The 22,063-nt window shown below is 43.4% G+C and overlaps 1 protein-coding gene across 3 annotated transcripts; it reads right to left on the minus strand.

Moving 5' to 3' along the window:
- Positions 1–345: 345 nt before the first annotated feature.
- On the minus strand, positions 346–21,585 carry setd2 (SET domain containing 2, histone lysine methyltransferase). Of its 3 annotated transcripts, none has more exons than XM_061820163.1 (22): positions 21,450–21,585; positions 20,098–20,220; positions 17,542–17,563; positions 13,541–17,400; positions 13,340–13,471; positions 13,121–13,249; positions 12,902–13,025; positions 12,733–12,810; positions 12,555–12,652; positions 12,348–12,480; positions 12,059–12,193; positions 11,855–11,983; positions 10,722–11,768; positions 10,313–10,361; positions 9,969–10,230; positions 9,180–9,882; positions 7,547–7,672; positions 6,211–6,347; positions 5,977–6,085; positions 4,812–4,886; positions 4,629–4,730; positions 346–1,747 (listed from the first exon to the last, which is right to left on the minus strand). In XM_061820163.1, exons 2-22 carry the CDS (start codon positions 20,124–20,126, stop codon positions 1,586–1,588), a joined length of 7,641 nt encoding a protein of 2,546 aa, XP_061676147.1. In that variant the 5' UTR covers positions 20,127–20,220; positions 21,450–21,585; the 3' UTR covers positions 346–1,585. The 3 variants fall into 3 exon arrangements, with proteins under 3 accessions (XP_061676147.1, XP_061676148.1, XP_061676146.1); XM_061820164.1 differs by lacking the exon at positions 20,098–20,220 and having other exon boundaries at positions 9,180–9,500; positions 9,636–9,882; positions 21,450–21,577; XM_061820162.1 differs by lacking the exon at positions 20,098–20,220 and having other exon boundaries at positions 21,450–21,574.
- Positions 21,586–22,063: the final 478 nt, after the last annotated feature.

The following is a 22,063-nucleotide window of genomic DNA, read 5'->3' on the forward strand; positions in this document are numbered from 1 at the left end:
TTAATATTGACGCAAATGTTTGGACTTGGACCACTATTGCGCCCAAAATTTTTTTAAAAAAAATAATAATTAGAAAAATCCTGAAAAAAAATGGTGGCAGTGAAAAGTGGCTGCTGTCGCTAATTGAACGTCGTCACATGGATTCCGGACTGCGGCCGGACTTCTAACTGGACTTTCATCAGCACAAGTTCCATTTTTCACTTGCCTCTTCACCTCATTGAGTCCAATAACTTCCATTGTATTATTTTGGCATTTATTCCTAAAATTGCAGAGGGGACTTTAAAAAATACTTTAGGTCACGAAGTCACAACTGTAACTGATAAAATGATCACATTTACATTTTTTTTTTTGTATTCATCAAATACTTCTGAAGACAAAAATAACAATGATGAATATCCCCCCAAAATATGTTGCATATATATTTTAACCTCAACTAAAAATTACCTGGCTCTTCTGTTTTAAAAATTAAATGATTTTTAAAAAAAATTAAATTAACCCCTTAAGCACAAAACCCCTTTAAGCCCCCCCCCCACCTACATCGTATGGCACGGGTGTACAAAAAAAACCTCTTTTATTATCTTTTAAAATGTTTTTACACTTGGTATGACAATGTGCTTACACAATACTTACAGTTGAGGAGGGTGAAAATTACTTTATACATAAAAAAAGGGACCAAAATAAAAAATTGTCCCCCCCGCCCCACCCCCACTCGCTGACACGGGGCCTGCGAGGGTGACAAAGTCTTGATGTAAGGGTAGAGCTGGTCACTTGTGGCTCCTGCATACGCATTTGGTAATAATATAACATATTTACAACTTTAGAACCATGAAATGATAGTCGTTTTACAAAGTTTGTTAATTTAAACATTCCCAAAACTCTCATTATTTAATATATGAACAATTATAATGCAATAGGATGCCTTGAGAGACGTGACATGGGGTCGCAAATGAATAAAAAGGCTGAGTCCCTTGTGTCAATATTCATTAAAAAATAAGTTTATAAGTTAAAACTGCAATGCTACACTCTTCTGCGTTGAGTCCAGTTAGAAGAGGAAGTGAGGGGGGGGGGGAAAGGTAGTGGGGGTGCGTGGCACATCAAACATCGCACACAAAACGCGTGCGCACGACGTCGCGAGTCACCTAACGGATAAAAAGACACAAAATCTGGATGACCGGCACAAACCGTCGACCTGGAGTGGACGAACGCTCGGAAGCGGCTCCCAAAAAGTCCCGACGAGCGGAAGCTTGACACTCCGCAGTTAAAAGCAGCACCAAAAAAAAAAAAAAAAAAAAAAAAAGCAGAACTGTTCATTGATCCATTTTTCAACAGTGGAAAAGTGTCAAAAGCAACAAAAGCGGGCTTGGACTTCATTCACAGCCATTTAAAAAAAAAATTAAAAAAAAAAAAAAAAAAAAAAAAAAATCACAAAACAAGGGAAGTAAAACTCAATCAGCCCGTGCGTGGAACCTGTATGCAGCACCCCCGACACCGGATGTCGCCGAGATCTTGTCGGGGGTTCATCGTAGCCTCATAAATAAAGCGTGGTCGTAGGTCACGGGTTGGGGGGAAAAAGCAAAAGGCGCTCTCAGTAGACTTCCGTGTCCTCCTTGGGTTTGTACACGGCGCCGAACCTCTGCATGTACTTCTTGATGTACTCCTTGGTCTTGTGCTTGACGTTCTCGTTGCAGTCCAGGTCCTCGGGGTTGGTGCACGCCTTCAGTTCTTTGTTCATGACGCCGTGGGTTAGCTGTTAGAGGCGGGGAGGGGGGGGCAAAGGTCAACACGTTGCTAGGCAGGATTTGACATTTACGGTGTTGGGCGGGGTCATTCATCAATATGTCTCAAATTTGTCTCACTTTAATCAAGGATTTGCCCAGGAAGAGTAAAAAATTTAATAATTCAAAATTGAAAATACATGTTGGACCTCATATATGTACCATGTTTGTACTAAAATGAAAGAAAGAAAGAAAGAGAAAAAGAAAAAGAAAGAGAGCAGTGGACTCTATTTTAATTGAACAACATGAAGAACTTTGCTAGAATTTGTCATGCGTGATGTCAAAAAGAAAATGAGAGTCCGAAGAGGATCACAGACATCAACGAAAGTCTAGACAGGATACCGGGGAAAAAAAAACCCAGACCTGCACAAGGCCACCAGTCAAGTCAGATTGACCGAATATGAGCTGTGTGCTAATAGGACGACATCATTATGAAATTCTGCCTCTGCTTTTGATGATTGTTTGGGAGCAGAACTTCTACGAAATTTTTTCCAGCTTTACTGATAATTACCGTAATTTCCGGGCTATAAGCCGCGACTTTTTTTCATGCGGTTTCAACCCTGCGGTTTATGCGGTGATGCGGATAATTTGTGCATTTTTCTAACGGCCGCAAGGAGGCAGAAAAGGCAAGCGTGAGACCGGTGGAATATATGTGCCGAGGAAGTGAATTTTACTGGTCATTTTTTTTAACCGGCTGTGTTAGCATTAGCGCTGTGCTAGCGTGTTGGTGCTGTGTTACTGCCGTGTCTCTGTGATTTTTACCATGTTTTTTTTTAACCGGTCGTTAGTGCCGTGCTACCGTGTAGCTGCAGCACCTGTTTTTTTTTTTTTTACCGTTTTTTTCCCCCCCAACAAGCCCTGTTCGTGCTCCTGTGTTGTTGCTATGTTAAGCTAAGATAAGGTATTAAAACTTTGAAAACTATTTCTGTGTATCGTCTTTTTTGTAAATATCTAGCTTTAGCATTAGCACTAGTGCTAGCACTGCGCTAGCGTTAAACTCTCTGTACCGACTTTGTAAATATCTCGTATTTCAATGTGGACACTTGCGGCTTTTACACAGGTGCGGCTTATGTATGTACCAAATGGTATTTCCTTTTCCAGATGTACTGGGTGAGGCTTATAATCAGGTGCACTCTGTGGGCCGGAAATTATGGTAGTCCAATTATTACTTAACATCAAAACGAAATGTACTTTGAAATGCCATTTTTATTTGGGCAAACAACTCATAAAATTGGATTTCGTGAGGGAAAACCATTTTTATTTTTCAAGGCTCTGTCACCCACACAGCGCGAACACCAACTGAGGTCAAGATGTTCGATGGGGAACTCTCCCTCAGCGTGTTATAATAGAAGACAGTAAAAAGAAAGTCTGGAAGGAGTGAAGCCAAACATTTGACTGCGCTGGCGTCTTTGGGAATCTTGCTTTGTTCGAGTGGCACTCACGGCATGAAGCACACCCGTACGATGTGAACCATCCGAGTCAAAACAACGAGAAAGACACTAGAAAGGCGTGATTGCAGGGAGTCGCCTTCTTAACAACAACAGTTGGCACTGGGTGGGTCATTTGTGTTTGGCGGTGCGTTCGTGCGCCACACACGCACTGTGAAGTGGAGGAAGTGGCGTCTCCACGAGTGAAGATTTTTTTAGTCTGTGTATTTTTCAGCTGTCTGGGCTAGTCGACATATCAGCCATTTCTATTTTACCTTTCAATGAGTTATTAGACATTTACATAGTCATTTAAATAAGCACGCGGATCCAAACATTTTGACTGGTGCTGTTAATTAAAGAAACCAAAGTTGTGGGCGTGAAGTCATTTTATTTGCTCCCCACCAGCGTTATAAAGTACCGTAATTTCCGGCCTATAAGCTGTGACTTGCGGCGCAAGAGTTAGCGCAGCTCGTTATAACCCTCCGTACACAGAAAGATATTAACGCTAGCGCCACGCTAATCTCAGCGCAGCATAAACCGCAGGGTTGAAAGCATGTGAAAAAAGTCGCGGCTAGCGGTAAACTCTTTCTGTGAACTGAGGCTTATAACCAGGTGCGCTCTGTAGGCAGGGAATTACGGTAATATGAAATCTCAGGGAGGGTGAAAATAATTTGGAATGCCTGCATACTTCAGATAAAAACAGCTACATTGGGTTGTAGCGCATTATCAATATACAGTAATTCCCGGCCGACAGAGCGCACCTGGTTACAAGCCTCACCGAGTACATTTGTAAAGGAAATACCATTTGGTACAATCATACGCCGCAACTGTGTAAAAGCTGCAAGTGCCCACATTGAAACCCACATTGAAACACGAGATATTTACAAAGAAAGACAGTACACAGAAAGAGTTTATCGCTAGCGCAGCGCTAATGCTAACAGGGCCGGTTAAAAAAAAAAAAAAAAAAAAAAAACTTAGGGTAAATATTACTGAAACACGCCAGTAACACAGCAGCAACAAGCTAGCACAGCGCTAACGCAATGCTAACAGGGCCGGTAAAAGTCAACATATATTCCACCGGTCTCACTCTTACCTTTTCCGCTCGAGTGCCCCCTTGGGGCCGTTAGAAAAAACGCACAAATTAGCCACATCGCCGCATAAACCGCAGGGTTGAAAGTGTGTGAAAAAAGTCACGGCGTGTAGGGCGGAAATCACGGTAATCAAAGTAGTGATACATAAATTTATGGCATTTTGTCCTAGATGAAATATCCTTGCGGGTGATGTTGCCGTTCACGGAGCCCACAGATTCATTGCCTGGATTGTTTAGTTGATTTTAACACTGGCTTTTTAAATGAAAATGATTTCACAAATAGTAGCCGAGAGTATTTCACCAGAAAATCCATTTATTATGCATGTGGAACGTTACCTTTCTTGCCAAGTGTTTGAAGTCCTCCGTGTTGCTAATTCGGCCAAGTTTGCAGTCGGGCTTCCGATAAGGATTCAAGCACTGGACAATAAACTGGGACATCTGAGTCAACACAAACAGATGTATACGTTCAAAAAGGACACGACGGGCGCGTCAAATATGCAACTGGGAACTCGCACTCACCTCTTTGCGGAATGTCTCTTTACTTTTTTTAGCCAATTCGCTGGAAGTGTCTGCTTCGGCTGTTTTGGTTGAGAACTGTACAAAAAAAAAAAAAAAACAGCATCCAGTGAACATAGTACATCTTCAGGTTCATACAAAGTTTCATCTGAAGGCTTTTGAAGGTGTAATTTGAACTCCCTTCAGGCGTTTTCAGGGCCGCAGCGGAAGATGTTATTACCATAAAAGAGGAAAATTCAGCACCGTAGCGGCCCATCTATAATTAAAATCTCGAGAGAGCGCAACTGCGCCCCGATCGAACGAGGCAGCTGGTGGCCCGACAGTAGCCGTGGAGGTCGGGCGGCCACCATCAAACGGCACCTGACACAAAGCGTGGATATCCTATCCTGGCAGGATGTCCAATCCCGCCACAACCATCACGCATGAGACAAGAACAGCTGAGGCGCCGAGCGTGACGATTAAAAAAGGAGAACGCTAACACGCGCTCGGTTTATAATGGGGAGGGCATGTGTCACAGCTTCGAGTGCTGTGAAATGAAATCTGCTCTGACCGTGTTGGGCCTCTTTGCATAAACATCCATCGAAGTTTATTTACGCCGAGGGATAAAAAGAGGACATTTAGGAGAGAGAGATGAAGATGGTTTTTGGGGGGGGGGGGTTTAAACTCAACTAAATGACTGCTGGTTGGTCCAGATGCTTTCCATTATCCCCTATGGGAATAGAAGTTAAAGAAGGGAAAACAAACGAGGCAGAGGAAGATGAGAAGAACAAACCCCCGTCCCTCACTTTTACGACCCCCCCGCCCGGGGGGACATTCGGCGACGTGCTGGACGGGGTTTAGAGACCTTCCTTTGTCTTTGAGAGACAAATATGCAGGGAGGAGCTCATTTCACCGCCTGGAGATAAGTGTCATCGTGACGTTTGTTCCCCTCCATTAAAAAAAAAAAAAAAAAAAAAAAAAAAAAAAAAAACAGCTGAAAGTAATCAGCGGCGCACCGTCTTAAAAGGCCCGAAAGAACAAACGCTATAATCATGCGTCGCATCCAAGCTCGAACTTTCCGGGTAGCGCATGAAAAAGCAAAGCGGAAAAGAAGCGTCCTCAACAGGGCAACAAATCAAGCGCACGTCAAACAAAAGATAAGTGCCCGCGTGTGTTTTTGAAAGCACACCTTGGAGGGATTCTCATCGTAAGTGGGAGTGCCAAGGTCCATCTCAGAGTCATGGTCCATATTGGTGTCACTACTTCCATCCCAGGTAGGGGGATCCCACTGAGTTTGCCTGAGAAAAAAAAAAAAAAAAAAAAGGGGGGGGGGAATGTAAATAAATTAATTACATTTCCCAATAAACATTTGGATATTAATAATGGCAGTTTGAAATACATTCAGCGCCACATGGAAACACACCTTGTTGCAATATGGTAATAGTAGATCTTTCCTTCAGGGTCCCGGGCCACTTTCCAGTTGGGAGGTAGAACGATAGTTTTGGGCTTCGGGGGCGAGGGAGGAGGAAGATCGATCACATTGTTGGGTACAATCATTTCCTGGACAAAAGAAACAATACTTCCATTCACCACCTGTAATTACTGTTTGGCCTACCGTACAAAATGGCAATCATAACAGTCAAATATTATATTATACACGACAACTGTGGTTTAAAGTCTTCCTTGACTTCACTCGGGGCTTGGTAGGGTTGTGAAAGTTGGATGTACACTGCCACCTTGTGACCAAATGCAGTATGGTGGAAAATACTCATTTTTGCTCAACATATTTTTAAATAAAATTAAATTAAATTAAATAAAAACATACAGAAAAACAAAACTATGTATATATTTCTGCCCAAACATCTACAAAAACGATCCCCACCACCACCACCACTTTCACATTCCAGCTACAGCAAAAATATGACGATACAGTATATAGGGTAATTTACGGCCTATAAGCCGCAACTTTTTTTCCCACATGCTTTCAACCCTGCGGTTTATGTGGTGATGCGGGTAATCCTTGCATTTTTTTCTAACGGCCGCAAGGGGGCACTCGAGCAGAAAAGGTAAGAGTGAGACCGGTGGAATATATGTGCCAAGGAAGTGACTTTTACCAGGCCTGTTAGCGCTGTGCTAGCGTGTTGCTGTTGTGTTACTGGCGTGTCTCAGTGATATTTACCAGTATGTTTTATTTTAACCGGCCATGTTAGCGCTAGCGCGGCACTAGCATTAAACTCTTTCTGTGTACCGTCTTTCTTTGTAAATATCTCGTGTTTCAATGTGGAACTTGCGGCTTTTACACAGCTGCGGCGTATAGTGAGTAAGTAAGTTTCTTTCAGCTAGTCCCGTTAGGGATCACCACAGCGTGACATCTCAGATGAACGCTCAGATTTGTTTGGCACAGTTTTTACCCCGGATCCCCTTCCTCACGCAACCCCTCTTGGGTAGTAGAGGCCTCAGTCAGATATGAACTCACGACCACTGGTTTACCAAACCAATGAGCTATGGGGTATGTATGTATGTATGTACCAAATGGTATTTCCGTTACAAATGTACTCGGTGAGGCTTGTAACCAGGAGCGCTCTGTAGGCCGGAAATTACGGTATATGCACTGAAGAGCAGCGACAATACATGTTTCTAAATTCAGGTTTGAACACACTTCCAAACACTCAAAGAAACCCAAAAACACAAAATACAAAAAAAATAAAACACCCTAAAACTATAGACCGTGGCAGTATGAAAAGAATTCTCCTTCTTACCTGCTGGACAGTTTGGGAGGTAACGATGGTGGTGACGGTGCCCCCCTGCTGCACCACCACCCCCTGCTGATGGCCGGGATAAACCGTCTGGCCGTGCAAGTAACCGGCTGTGGGGTCAGAGTAAGCCTGCAAAAGGGCATGAAATGGAGACAGTAAAATGAGATTATTATTAAGAGATTATTCAAATTCATTCGTGGTGCAGGATGTAATTAATGAGTTACAATGAATCACACTAAAAATTAGTTAAATCGTTTAACTCAGTGAGTTGTGTTTTTCATTTGTAAATTTTACATGACTAATAAACACACAACCTTAAATGAGTCATCCTAATTGACTTCAGTACTGTCGGTGTCAAAAGTGCTAATGATTTCAGTATTCCAAAAATGTAAATAGTAGCCGATTGTCAAAACAAATCACGGTGGCTTTTTCTAGAGTCTGTGTGCTCAGAAATGCGAATCATGCATGCTAAAAAAACACAGAGACCAACGACCTAGGGAATTATTGTTTCTGTCATGAATTCAATTATCGGTCAATTTCAGAGTAGAAATTGCCAAACTTTCAGGCATGTTAGAGCACTTTGAGTCATCTTTTAGGACACATAGAATACTGTTTTGTTACTATGTATCTACCAACAGACAGAATAACCACTCTTCTTTCACCAGATGTTTAGTCTAGAAGTCTAGCTTTTACTGTTCTTTAGTAATCCGCAATAGAACATATTTTGCTTTGAATAGAGAAAAAAAAAAACTTTCTAACCAACAATAAGATTTTTGTGAAAGGAAACAAGCAAAACAGCGACTGACGCTTTGCTTTTGTGACTTCTCAAACAACGACAAAAACGGGGCTTTTAACTATCATGACACAGACTCTCCTTATCCCATTTATACCACACAATCTATTTGCGTGAGGTGCCTAAACTTCAACGTTGGCATCTCTCTTCCTCGTTATCAACAAGTCAAAATCCAACCATCCATTTTCTCAGCCGCTTATCCTCACGACGGTCGCGTCAGTGCTGGAGCCTATCCCAGCTGTCAACGAGCAGGAGGCAGGTACACCCTGAACTGGTTGCCAGCCAATCGCAAGGCACTTGGAGACAAACAGCCGCACTCACTATCACACCTAGGGGCAATTTAGAGGGTCGAATTAATGTTGCATGATTTTGGGATGTGGGAGGTATAGAAGAAGAACAAACAAGAACAAAGAACAATAAGAACAATAGACATTCAATTAATAGAGAAGTCACAGTTGTGCGCTTCCTATTTCGCCAGGTTTGAGAGCGGCATTGAGCTGGGCTGGCTTTCTCCTGCAGAAACTACGTACAATACCTGCGTCGTGACTCTAAGAACTCTTAAATTGGTGCATTCATTTGTCAAAGTACCAGTGTACTAAGCACCCCGACCCTGCTTTGCGTCAAAGATCAGACGATGCTGGGTATTCTCAATTCTGGTTCTTTGAAAGGTGTACTAGCCGGCGGCTCCATAAAAATGGCATGTACATTTGACACACCACAGAGAAGTGTAATGTTAACGAGCCTGGCATATTTCAATAAATAAAAATATCAATAATACTTTATATCTGCTGTGAGCCCCTTAAACCAAGATTTAGTAAGTACAAAATAAGACGACTTTCCCACCTGTATGACTGGAGTGTTGGTCTGAGGGTAAGCGGTGGGGATGCTGTAGATGGTTTGGCACGGCTGGCCTTGGTAGTAGATGGCTGTTTGCGTGGGGGCCTGCGCCGGGGCTGCCGCGTACTGCTGTGCTGGCTGCGTCTGCACGGTCACCGCCTGCTGGGTGGCTGGATCCCACAAAGTGGCGTAGCTCTGCTGGCTCTGGACCTGGGGAGCCGTCTGGGCAGCCACGGAGAGGACAGACACACCCGAGTCCTGGGCTGCGACAGCGGGCTGGGCGTACTGCTGCGTGTCAGCAGGGGTGAGGTTGGCGGTGGTGATGTGCTGAGAGATATTAGAAACAGGAGTGGCTTGAGAAGTGGATGATGGCGAGGGAAGCCCAAGATCTGAGACTAGTCTTTGGGGAGTAGTCTGTTCATAGGTCATGGTGGGGTCAGCTGTAGGGGTGGGTAGTAGTACTTTGCCTGCGTTGGGGTTGGTAGGATCCACAAAAGTCTGGAGGGGGTATCCGGGAGGATAGGTGATGAACCCAGAAGTCGAGGCATAGGCCAAGGCAGGGTCGTAGGCCAAAGTTTGGAGCTGCTGCTGCTGCTTCTGGGCTTCCCGCTGAGCAACCTCCTGTTCAAACAGCTTCCTGCGTTCCTCCGTGGACAGCTTGTTGCGCTCCTTGCTGCCGACTCCCCGCGGTGTCTTTGACGGGTCGAACCTTAAACGATCCCAAGGACAAAACAACACTACTCGACATCCTAGAGAAACATATGGTTAAACTCTCCCGATGGCAGGAATTCTTACCGTTCCTCAGTGCGACGGCTGCTTCGCTCATAGGAGGAGGGTGGGGATGTGGACCGTCGCCGCCGTCTCTCATTGCTGCGTGGAGTTTTGTCTCGATCACGCTCTCTCTCCCTGTCCCTCTCTCTTTCCCTGTCTCGCTCCCTGTCCCTGTCCCAATCCCGGTCGTAGTCTCTGTCCCTATCCTTTTCACGCTCCCTTTCACGCTCTCGACTACCAGAGGTGTTGCGTGGAGTCAGAGTTGTTTCGCGATCTCTACTCCGATCTGTTTTGAGACAATTTGCTTGGTATAAATCACATTTATAAATCATTTTCAAAGTGATTGAAGAGCTGTAGAATTCACGTACCATTGGGTTCTTTTTCCACCTGACTCTTCTTTGGTATTCTGTACACCTCCTGAAAGACAAGCAGCTAATTTGATGTCCGGCTCAAGAAAACATGTAATCCAAATAGACAGTTGTTGTGACTTTCGGCTTTTCCCATCATGGGTAGTTACTGATAGTCATTTCCATGATACCTTTGGCACTGTTATTTTTTTTTTTTTAAATACACCAGAGAGCCTTCCTGACACAACCCACCCATTTTTTTTTTCCCCTGTGGCTAGTATTTGGGTAAAGACCGGGAATCGGATCTGCGCCATCTTTGTGAAAGGCAGCAGTTTGTGCTGTACAACACTACCAGTGCAAATCTAAACAGATTATACGCTTGAAATATTTAAGATAACTTGCCTGCCTTGCAGTTTGACTCCAAACTCACCTTGAGATCCTTCCAACTGTCCAACAGCCTGGCCGCCATGCTGCTAATGTCCAAAACATTGATTTGGGGCTCCTGACTCCGCTCACTCTCCACATCAGAAACACCTTCCTCTTCATCCTGAGAAGGTGTTTCTATCGCTTGTGGATCTGTCGGTGCTGGTGTGTCTTCTGTAGACCTAATGACTTCAGGGGTGTCAGAGTTTTGGGGCGCTCCTGTGCCAGGTTCATCTGGTTGGGCCTCAGGGCCAGAACTCTGACTCTCAGTCTCTAGTGTTTCTGTTTTGGCTACCATCTGTTCTACAGGTTCTTCAGTTCGAGCCTCAGAAACATCCATTTGAACTGACTCGATCTCTGGCTCCTGAATCTCAACCGTAGCCTGGTCACTTTCAATTTCTGTTGTTTCTGATAGTGCCGGGATGGTGAGCTCTTCATTAGACTTATCAGATACCTCAGATTCCTTCTTCGGTTCATCAACTACATCCACTTTCACCTCAGAGGGCTTCTCCTCCATATCAATTTGGTCTTTTACCTCTTCAAAATGAACATGTTCCTGAACGTCTGAAGCCATTTCTGTCTCTTCTTGTTTCTCCACTTTGATGTCTTTTACCTCCTCTTTCGGTGATTCTGTCACTGGATTAGCAGCTTCACTGACCACATTTTCCTTGTGTTTGTCATCTGGCAGTGCACTTTGGGAAGATTCATCCTCTTCCTCATCCTCCTCCTCTTCTTCTTCCTCCTTGCCATCAGACGCTTTGCTGGCATCTGAGAGGGCACTGTCCAGACTGTTTTCGCTGATGATTTTAAGGCGGCGGTACACGGCTGGTTTTGAGGCGTCCCTTTCAAACTCTGGTCCCAATTTAGAAGAGGAACCATCTGGGATGTTTAGAGGCGTCTGAGCACGAGAAGTGTTCTCGCTGGAGTAACCGTCCATCTCAGTGGGCTGAGGGAGAGCTTTTGTTTGTGCCCATCGCTGAATGAAGGTCAAGACTTTACTCTCTTCCAGCATGTTCTTGGTGGAGATGGGTAACACAGACAATGTCTTCATGATCTGGAAACAAATAAGAGTATGCATTATCATTGTAAAAAGAAAACTACATTACACATAAATTCATGCTAAAAATTTTATGATCTGACCTCCGATTGTAGTTTGACGTTATTAGCACAATTGCCCTTGGCTTCAGAAATCTCCACCATGAAAATCCAAAGCAAAGACAAGCCATGATGATCTAAAAACTGCTTTAAGCAAGATGGATTCTGGGTATCCTGCATGGCACAAACATACGATAATGTAAAGTAATTTACACCTTCAATACACACAATGTTTTAATGTTGACTTACACGTATGAGCTTGAGACAGGTGAGTTTCTGCTCCATGTTTTCCACACGGACCATAAGTCTGCACAGGGACACCACTTGTTTCCCATCATAAAGCCCTTCGCCATTCTCCAGCAATGCCTCCAGTTCCTCATCGACCTTATGAAACAGGCATGATAGATGGTAAGTGAAAAAAATATTAGCCCAAATTCCGTCAAACAAAGCCTTCAATGCGACAAGAAAATCGTAAAACCCATAAACCAATGGTACGACAAAGAAATGATTAGAAATGTTTCCAAGAGAGGGAACTGACTGTGGTGAGCGCATTCTTTCGAGTACGGTCTTTCTTCATCTTCCCTCCGGCCGCTCGGACACTGACTCTGTTCTCCCCTCCCAGGAAGCCCCGACAGCTGGGGGCTCCACAGAAGCACTTCTGGGCTTCTTTCCTAATGCATCAAATTACATCATTAGTTATATTTTAACATATGGTGTTATGAGAACACGTGAAGAAAGGAATTACCCATATCTCTGAAATTGATAGTCAAACGTCAACTCAGTTCCTGCACTGACTGCTTTGGTGGTGAAGAACCCGACTCGAAGCTGGCCATTGACCGTCCACTGAAATATGTAAATCATTCGTTAGCAAATGAGCAAGGTAATTGAACAGTGTTATTTAACTACTTCTTTGGCTGATGTACCTTTTGGGTCTCACAGTTGGGCTCGCAGCTGTGATTCATAAACCGGGAGCAATTACCCTTCAGTGTTGCATCGATGATCTGGAGACAATAGAAAGTCAAACAGTTCTGATTGCCACTAAATCATCTAATTGTATTGATGTGCCCCAGGTGACCTCCATATTTTACCCACCTCGTTATTTTTTAGAGCCATGAAATAGTAGTGGATGTTCTTATTCCGTGCATATTCTTTGACCCTTGTTTTGAACTCTTTGTGGTCCAAAACTTCCCCACAGTATTCTAGCACAAAAGTATTTCTGTGATTGAATTTAAAAAAAACATTCATATAAATATCACCCTGACAAATCCACAATGGAGATGACACTGCTATTCCAGCACATTAAATCCTTACGAAGGCAAGTCCTTAGCTGCACGTAGACCCCAGCCCTTGTCTTCAGTGAGGATGACTTCAAAGTCTGCATGCTGCTTCATTTGAAAGCGGCGATTTGAGCAATAGTGTCCATTCAGGCACCGTGACGAGCTGTGGTAAAACAAAACCTTGTCATATACTCAACACATGAGTGAAGATTTGTCAAACAATGCAAATGTTTCTGTGTTTGGCTTGACGCACCATTCAATCATCAGCAGACGATTTAAACAATCTTCCCCGCACGCCAATATTCCCCTTAAACGGTCCTGCTTGGGGAGGACTGGGCACTCACACTGCATCCTCTTGATATCACGATGAGATTTACTCTTCTTTCTGCAAACATTCGAAAAATTTCAAAGTCTGAAATTAACTGATCATTTGAATTTGTTAAGAAAATCTTACCGCTCAGTTAGGTACAGATTCTCTTCAATGAGGTCAAAATAAGGGGGCATCTTCTTTGTCTTGGCAAACTCTTTCCATCGGTTGGAGTCTTGAAAGTGCTGCAGAGTGAGTGACGGTCGGACCGCCTCAACTTTGACTTTATTTTCTTTCGGATCCTCCGTTTCTCCTTGGCGCTCCCTTTTGCCAGTTGGTCCAGCTTCCGCCTCGTTGTCGGAATCGGACTCAATCTCTGGTCGTCTTTTCTTGGGAGGTCCCCTGCTTCTGTGGGTCTTGAAGCTATTCTCCCGCGAGGGGTCAGCCACGGCAGAGCACCTGCTGTTGCTGCTTATTTCATGACCTTGTACAAACCCTGGAGGCACCGGCGGTCCACTGGAGTCGACAGTTGCTTTACTAAGATTGGATGGTTTAGCCCCGCAATAATCGTCATGGTCATTAGTGAGCGAGTCTGGGTGGATTTCACCTGCAAAGTCCTGATATGCATGGAGGTAAGGTTCTTTGCTGGGCTGCATCTCTGAGGGTTGTCGGTTCCATGAGACACCGTGGTGTCGATGCTGCTGTACGTTCGGAAAGGTTTCTGGAAGTTTAGATTGTGGTAACAATGGTCCATGACTGCTGTCTGGCTGTTGATATGTACTACTGGGCTGCTCTGGCTGTGCAGACCTCCAGCTTGGGTTGAATGCACCCCCATCACTGACGTTGTCAACACTGTTAGAATGTTGGTAATGTGCGACAGTCAGTTCACCTCTGCTGTTGACATATTGCTGGCCTTGCACTTGGTCGTAATGTCCAGAATTGTCAAGGTTTCGCGTGAAATTAGTGATACCCTGGTGGACATTGGCAGGACCAATCACATAAGGCTGTGGGACACCAGTAGAGCTGGATCCCTCTAAGTGACTAGTGCTGTCAATCATATTACTCTGGGATTGACAAAGAGCATTAGTATGGTATGAAATGCCCTCCAGTCTTTGCTGAGCGCTATCTTGATATTGGAGTTCATGACCATTCACATTGGTGACTTCATTAGTAATGTGGTCTTTTGAGATAATTGGACTGCACGAGGAAGGTCCCGTGTCATGTGACTCACTGGTTACAGTGGAATTCTTTGGCACAACCACCACAGAGTGCAATCGTTTTATTGCCTCATCGGATTCAGACTCATAGTCAGAGTTGTCACTATCACTAGCATCGCTATGTCCTCTTTCGGCTACCTGATTGGCTAACGTATCGTGTAATTTATGCTTGTGGGTACTATCTTCAGATTTCTCTTTAAAGTTACCATTCCAGCTCTCCATCTGTCCACCACTGTTGACCTGTGTTGCATTACTGTTGCACAGAAGAGGATTTAAGTTTTTCTGAAAATGGTCAAGAACAACCTGTGAAGACTGCCCTTGGTCGTAACTACCTGCCTGCTTTAGCCGCCCAATCTCCTGGCCTGTATTGGAATGTCTTCCAGATTCTTGTGTACTTTCTATCATGTCTATCTGACTTTGGTTTTGGGAAAACTCAATTTTGTTTATCAAGACCACATCTTCAAGTCGTTCAGCACTAAGTGTCTGCTGTGAATTGTCACTCTCTGGTCCTTCCTGTCTAACAATATCCCACCGAGTCTTTTTAGTAGGACTGCTCTTTTTATCATTGTCTACGTTTTGTTCAAGTGTCATCAGGTTCTCAGTTTTACATGGCTGCTCTAATTGCATCGGTAGGTTTGATTCAGCTTGCTCCGTGCCAATCACATTATTAAGATCACCCTGTGGTTTACAGTTGTGATCTGGGGCAGGTACGTCAACTGTATTAGGTACAGTCACTGACCCTGGTGAAGAGTCAACATCTTTCATGTCCAAGTTGCAAACTTTGTCATCACTACTATTGAATAAACTTTCTGCAGCAACATTGGAAGTCACCTGTGGTATATTTTGAGGAAGAAGACAATCCTTCACATTTACTTTTTCAAGGCTGCCGTTTACTTGCTGCTTGACCTCATTTGAGCTTATAGCTGGTGCGATTTCTTCGTCCACTCGGAGACTTGATTTTGGTCCATCTAATCTGTTACATACCATCTCTGTCAACTCACCGCCTTGGTGGTCAGTTTTACTTCTGTGTTGAATATAATATACATCGTTTGTTTCTTTTTCATCTGGCAAACATGGTTTTATCGTAGCTTCATGTTTTGCTTCATCACTGGGACAATTAACTATGTCAGACTGTCTGTCATGTTTGCTGGTTTCCTCTGGTGTTCTAGAGAACGTGGTCTGTTTGGTGTCGAGCCGACTAGTTTTCTCTTCTTTGTGTGTTTCCTCTAAACTAGAGCTTGCCTGTGGTTTTGTCCTTTGATCGGGTTCATTGACCACTGAACTGTTTTTTGGACGAGTTTCATGTTCATGTTTTTCACTTTCTAAATGGGTATGTTGTTGGGAAGAGGTGGATTTTCTGTTGGTGTCTAGTGTATGATGGGTGCTAGCTTTATAATGCCTTGAGTCTTCACCTGGAGAGACTTTTCGCTGGGAGTCAGAGTCTGATAGTCGCTTTAAAGTCCTTTCTGACATCAAAGATGAGGTTTGACTTCTTTTAACTGACTCTGACGAATGTGGCGCATCTATAGATTTAGATACTTTGTCAGATTTTGAGTAGGAAGACGACTTTGAATAGTTGGATGATCTACTGGAGTCACTTGTCCGTGTCCTCGTCTTGCGATGGTCATCTTCAGAGTCCGAACTGTCCCGAGTTCTGTCGTTGCGAGAACGAGATCGTCGTCTCTCTCTACGTGGAGAACTCCTATATGATCTGCGATCGGAATCATGATAATAGGATCTTTCTGAGCGGGATCCTCTATCACCTCTTGATCTCTCCGATCTTGGGTGAGATGAACTCGTTCGAGAGCCTCTAGATCGAGACCTTGATCTTGACCTTGATCTGGATCTTCTGCGATCTTTGTCTGATCGCAGGGACCGAGATGATGTATACCTAGAATCACGGTCTGATTTTGTATAACTAGATGAACTTTCATGATTCTCAGATCGCTTTGATGAGTTTTTTTCCTTTTCGTCTCCTCGTGACCTCGAGGAAGACCTTTTTATTACTGCTTTGCTACTGCTTTCCAAATTTGTTTTACTTTTGGAGTCAACTAATTTGTGTCTGGAAGAAATGGGGACTGGATCTTCAGTCTCTGTTCGTTTGTCAGTCTGTGACCTGGTTTTCCTTTTATATACATTTTTATCCTGCTCATTACTGGAATTATCTTCCTCTTTTCCTGAGGATGCAGCAGGTTTCTTGAGGTTTGATGCAGTCCGGCTCTCAGAGGAGTGACGGTGAGAATCGTCAGAGGGGCAGACACTTACAGGGTTCTGATGCTGCAAAATTGGGACTTTGGTTTCGCTGTTATTTGCAGGTTTCTGCAAAACCAGCAATTCAGATTTGGGTGTCTCCTCCCGAATAAAAGATGTTATTTTTTCTCTAGTCACAGACACACTGAGGATTTGCTTCTTGAAATGCATCTTTGCCAAGTCCGTTTTGAGTTTAGCGGCAAAGCTTGGAACTTGCGAAGAAGTCTGTTCTGTTGAAATTGGCACTGAACGGGTCTGCTTTTGCTCATTTTTACTGTCAGAAGCTTTGCCTTTATCAACTGTTGTCTGTGACGAGGCAGTGTGATGTTCAGTGTCAGACTTTTCTGGGCTAGAAGGGATAACAAAAATGCTGTGGAGTGGCTTCTTGGTCTGCGAGAAGCTGAAGGACACTTTCTGACGACTCTGATCCTCTAGGTTCACTTTCATCTTGGTCCCTTTAGGCAATAGATGATTGGACAGCATAACTCTAGGAGACAGACTTTTGATGAGAGCTGCCTTAGAAAGGCCCTCCACCTTTACCTAGTCAAAAGAGAGAAAGTGTTATAAAATATTGTCTCCAAAAAAATCTGTTTGAATATATTTTTCACACTCAAAAGTGGCAGCTATGCGAATTTCTCACAATTTGCTAGCACAACATTCAAAATCACCAAATCTACTTACCGAGGCACCACTTCCTTCGTCTCTGAGATTACATGGTGACAGCATGGAGACATAAAATGGAGAGCCCTTCATTAGTAAAATGCATTTAATAAAATATTTGTAAAATGAAAACGGCCTCTACATTATTGTAAATATAAAGACTGAGTACTGAATAACTCACATTGTTGGCTAATCTATGACACTTCGAGTACAGAAGCAGAAGCAGAACACATAATTCCTTTAAAGAAAAGTTTATTATCAGTGGAATTTACATGTCCACCCACTGTTTAGAAGTTATGTGCTATGGTTCAGAACCAACACGAGTTCACTGGCTAGCGGAATAGTAATGGCAGGAAAAGCCTAGTACTTAATGTGTATATTGGTAGGATGTATGGAATGTGGGTATACTCATAAAAAGGTACTGTGTAAAAATGAATAATGGAGAGTACAATCGTTTCTGGCACTATGGTTTGGAGAAACCCTAAATCCCAATGGTTGTATCTGTTGAGATTTGACACAAGTAAAGACTTGGTATATCAACCTTAAAGAGCACTGACAACAATTGTCAAAATAGCCAAGAACTGCAGCCTTCAAGACAATTTGGCAGGGAAGCAGCAGCAAGAAAAAGTCAACACTCACACTATTCAAAAGCTAAAGTTACACAACTCAGATACTGATGGGCCTTCTTGCCAACATAACATGCTACTCATCCATCACGAAGCATAAACAACTTGGCACCGGGTTACAGGAACCTTGCAAGATTTTGTCTGTATTTATCAATAACCACTGTATTGTTTCCTACCTGCGTCTACAACATAACTAAGAACTACAAAGACAATGCCTCTGCGATGGCAGTCTGTTCCAAAATCTCCGCTCACATTACTGTTCAATTTGTGGTTTTCCACACTTTTGTTGTTTGTTGGTACTCATTATGCATCATGTGGACCTCCTGCTGACCGAACGGTGCATTTGTTGGAGGCAAGTGTCGTCGCTTGTTATTTTGAGTCTTCACGTAGCGAGTGCTGCGAATGAGAGCGCATAATGTCCACACTTTTCTGACTGGTGTCAAATTGACTGCAATGGTATATTGACACGGGACGCTTGTAGTTTTACAGAGAACCATTTCTGCAATTAGTTCTGCTGCTCTTTTTGATGAACACCACCAACCTCCATATCTGGCATTTGAGAATCTGATGTCACTAAATAGCATATTAAAGCAAAACGTATAGATGCGACAAGAACATTTTAACCAATCTTCCTGTCTGTTGCTTGCCAATAGACAAATATTAGTGTTGGGGGACTACAGTTGCTCTTTTACTTTCAAACTCAGGTTGCAGTGACGTCATGCATGTTGCAGCATCTATGATCCAAGCACCTTCATACGTTGTTTCTCGAGTATTCAGCAACACGCCATAAGCGTCCAAAAGCTGAACAAATGTCTCAATTCTTGACCATTTTGAAAACAGTTTATTTTTATTATCCACGGAAATGTGACCAGCTTGTCAACAAGACTTTTCTGTGATGTTTCAAATTTGCAAGACTTTTTTTTTTACGACCTCCCTGGAATTTTAAGGGTTGGGTGTAACGAGTGATGCTGCATTGATTGGAGAACACATTGTCTGGTTATTTATGATGATACTCTTTTGTGTAAATGTTTAGTGAACAGTTCGTGTATGTCACATTGTATGGTTTGTTTTATATCTTTATGTGAAGTTTCTTTTAATTTGCCTTTTTTACTCTGCTATGTGCAACCATTGCATTGTAAAGGTAAATCTGTTCCTAAGTGCTTTACCTGGATAAATAAAGGTAAAATAATTTTATGGCAAGTTGCCAACACTACACAGAAAGCAAATTTGAATACATGAAAGAACAAGGAACAAAAATAAATGATCATGGTGATACAGGAAATACGGCTACAGTAAGACAAAACATGACTCATTACACTGTCTATACAAAAGCAGAGATAACCTTCATTTTACAATTGTATGACAGTTAAGAAGAATATTACAATGTTACTTAGAGCATTGCCAGCCCAGTAAATAAAGCTCTTTAGAGGGCGAAAGTTTGAACTTGGAATTGTTTTTTTCCCCCCATTTCGAAGGGAAAATAAACATCGGACCAAATCAAAGCTCAACAAGTATCCCAGAAGAGATTCAACTTAGGAGGGTCTATTGTACACCTATATTAAAAAGTTGGCTGGGTGCATTGAATTCATCCTTTTGTGTAAAAAAATAATAATCTGTCGGAATCAAACAGTTCTCAAAAGAACACATAGAGGACATTTTATACTGAGTAATTAAATAATCCTCTCCACTGACACTTTCCAAACATGAAAATTAAGTTATATTCCAAATATTGGTAGTCGCTCGCTCAATGAAAAAAAGAAAAAAATTCACCCTAGCTCATGACGCCTTCAGGTGACCTTCAGCTGCAATTACGGTAGCTGTCAGCAAGCTCTATGCAACACGGCTCCAAAGGGAAGGGCAGGGAACTAGTATCCTTAATGTGTCACGTCCATATTTTTCCAGTTTATACAACTCATACACAGTGACCTCTGTGTTGTCTGCCATCTAATACCTGATTTCGGACTTGAGCAGAGTGTCCATTGAGAAACTTGTCTAGGATTAGTGGGCCTGAGGACGCCGCTTGGCCAAGAATATTCCAAATCAGAGAAACGAACCCTCCAAAGTGACGCCACACCTGGCAAAAAGAAAGATAGGTTTTCAATTGAACTGAAGGGTGTGTCCATAACAGCTAACATTACGTCCAACAAGCTTTTTGCCTTATCAAACAGAGGCCCTAATTGAATAGCGTCGGCGTACGCATGAAGAGAGAGCACATGCTGTTGACCGTTCCACTGCAGCCGTCTCTCAAGATGATTATCAATAACTGCAAAGCAGCTGCACGCTTTCATGCAGTCTTTCTTGTCACAATGGTTTGCCTGATTTTGTAATGTGTGGATGTGGCTTTGCATCACAACAACAAAGCAAGGTTGGCGCAAAGGCCGAATCAAAATTGAAAAAAATTGGGAAATCATTGGCTGTATCAAAATGAAAAATGGGAAAGTACTGTAGCTGGTAAGGCTAAGCAATTGCCTTATGAGTGTTTAATAATACGTAGCATTGTTATTACAATACAAAAATAACATGAGAAATAAGCAATGGCTGTTGGGAAGAATTTGCAACGAGGCACAACATGGCCTGTGCAGGAAGCCTTGGTGCAGCCCAACATGGCCTTTTAAAAACCAGTTCCTGTCCATTTTAAGGAGAGTGTGTAATGTAGAGAGAAGGGGGGGGGCAGTTCATTCCGTTCCACTTGATTCGGCTAGGAATGCTGTATTTAATAGATCAACCGGGATTATAGCAACCAGGCCGATATTGATGGAACAATTACGCTTTCATGTTAATTGTTAATTTAACCTCCCTCCCCCCAGAATTGCCAAACCTGGAAAGCTAACTTGGGTACGCTAACATGAACAGCAACATGGTCTATTCGTTTGTTTTGGTTCAACTATACTCAGTAAGTCTAAATATTATGCAAGAAAAAAAAGAAGAAGCTGAAGTGTGTACTTTGACTGAGGAGGGGGAACAATCGATTGTCTTTCTGTGCCTCCAAAGCTAATGTAGAGCGAGCATTAGCAGCTAACTAGGTTACATGTAACTAGCAACACGGAGGCTAACGACACCGTTCACAGACAATCTTCTTGGTCTCGTTTGAGTATAAAACTCTTTTTGGTGATTAGTCTGGAAATATTGTTGAGCTGAAATTATGTAGCGACGCACACTCTCGTTGAATGATTGAACATGTCCATCCGGCATTAGCGACATGCTAGCAGGGGGGGGGAGGTTTTGTCTTCCCTTACTTGCGTGTAATGCTCCACTTGACTCTACACAAACCGAGTAAATGCATTACATTTTTGTGATACTCACTTTAGAAAGTGTTTGAGGTCAAGACACTCTTCCATCTTTCGAATTGCCAACAGGGTGTCCTTCGCCGAACATCAACCCGCAACGCGTGCCGACGACAAATCCGTCCGTGGCTGTCGGAGGTGATGGTTGGCTCTGGTTGCCGAGTGGCTCCGCTGACTGAATGTTGTGCTACCCAGATAGCATTAGCTCACCCCGACACAACAGTCAGGAGATACTAGGACGACAACGAAGTATCGCCTATCCAAAAGTTAGTAGTGCCCACGACGATAACTATTTAAGGTCAGGCCAGGCTCGACCTATCTGACGCTCAGGAGCAGTTGGGACAAACGAGGCACGATGAGGGACATGTCTCAGTTTACAGTTTTTCCTCTGCGGTATTTGTTGGTGAGTCTTGTTGCGGTGGCGGCGACGTCACAAGATGCGCGGACACAGCTGGTCTGGCCGGCCGAGGAGACTGAACACTGGCTCCGGTTCGAAGGTCGGACCCGGCGACAAGCGCGGTGACGCTCCTCCGCCTCTGGACCCATCGCGAAATCCGTGCGCCAAACACCAGAAAACAAAGCAGTACTTTTTTTTTTTTTTTTTTTGGGGGGGGGGGGTCGTTAAAAAAGTAA

This window comes from Syngnathoides biaculeatus, chromosome 5, assembly GCF_019802595.1.
Source record: "Syngnathoides biaculeatus isolate LvHL_M chromosome 5, ASM1980259v1, whole genome shotgun sequence".
Taxonomy (NCBI): Eukaryota; Metazoa; Chordata; class Actinopteri; order Syngnathiformes; family Syngnathidae; genus Syngnathoides; species Syngnathoides biaculeatus.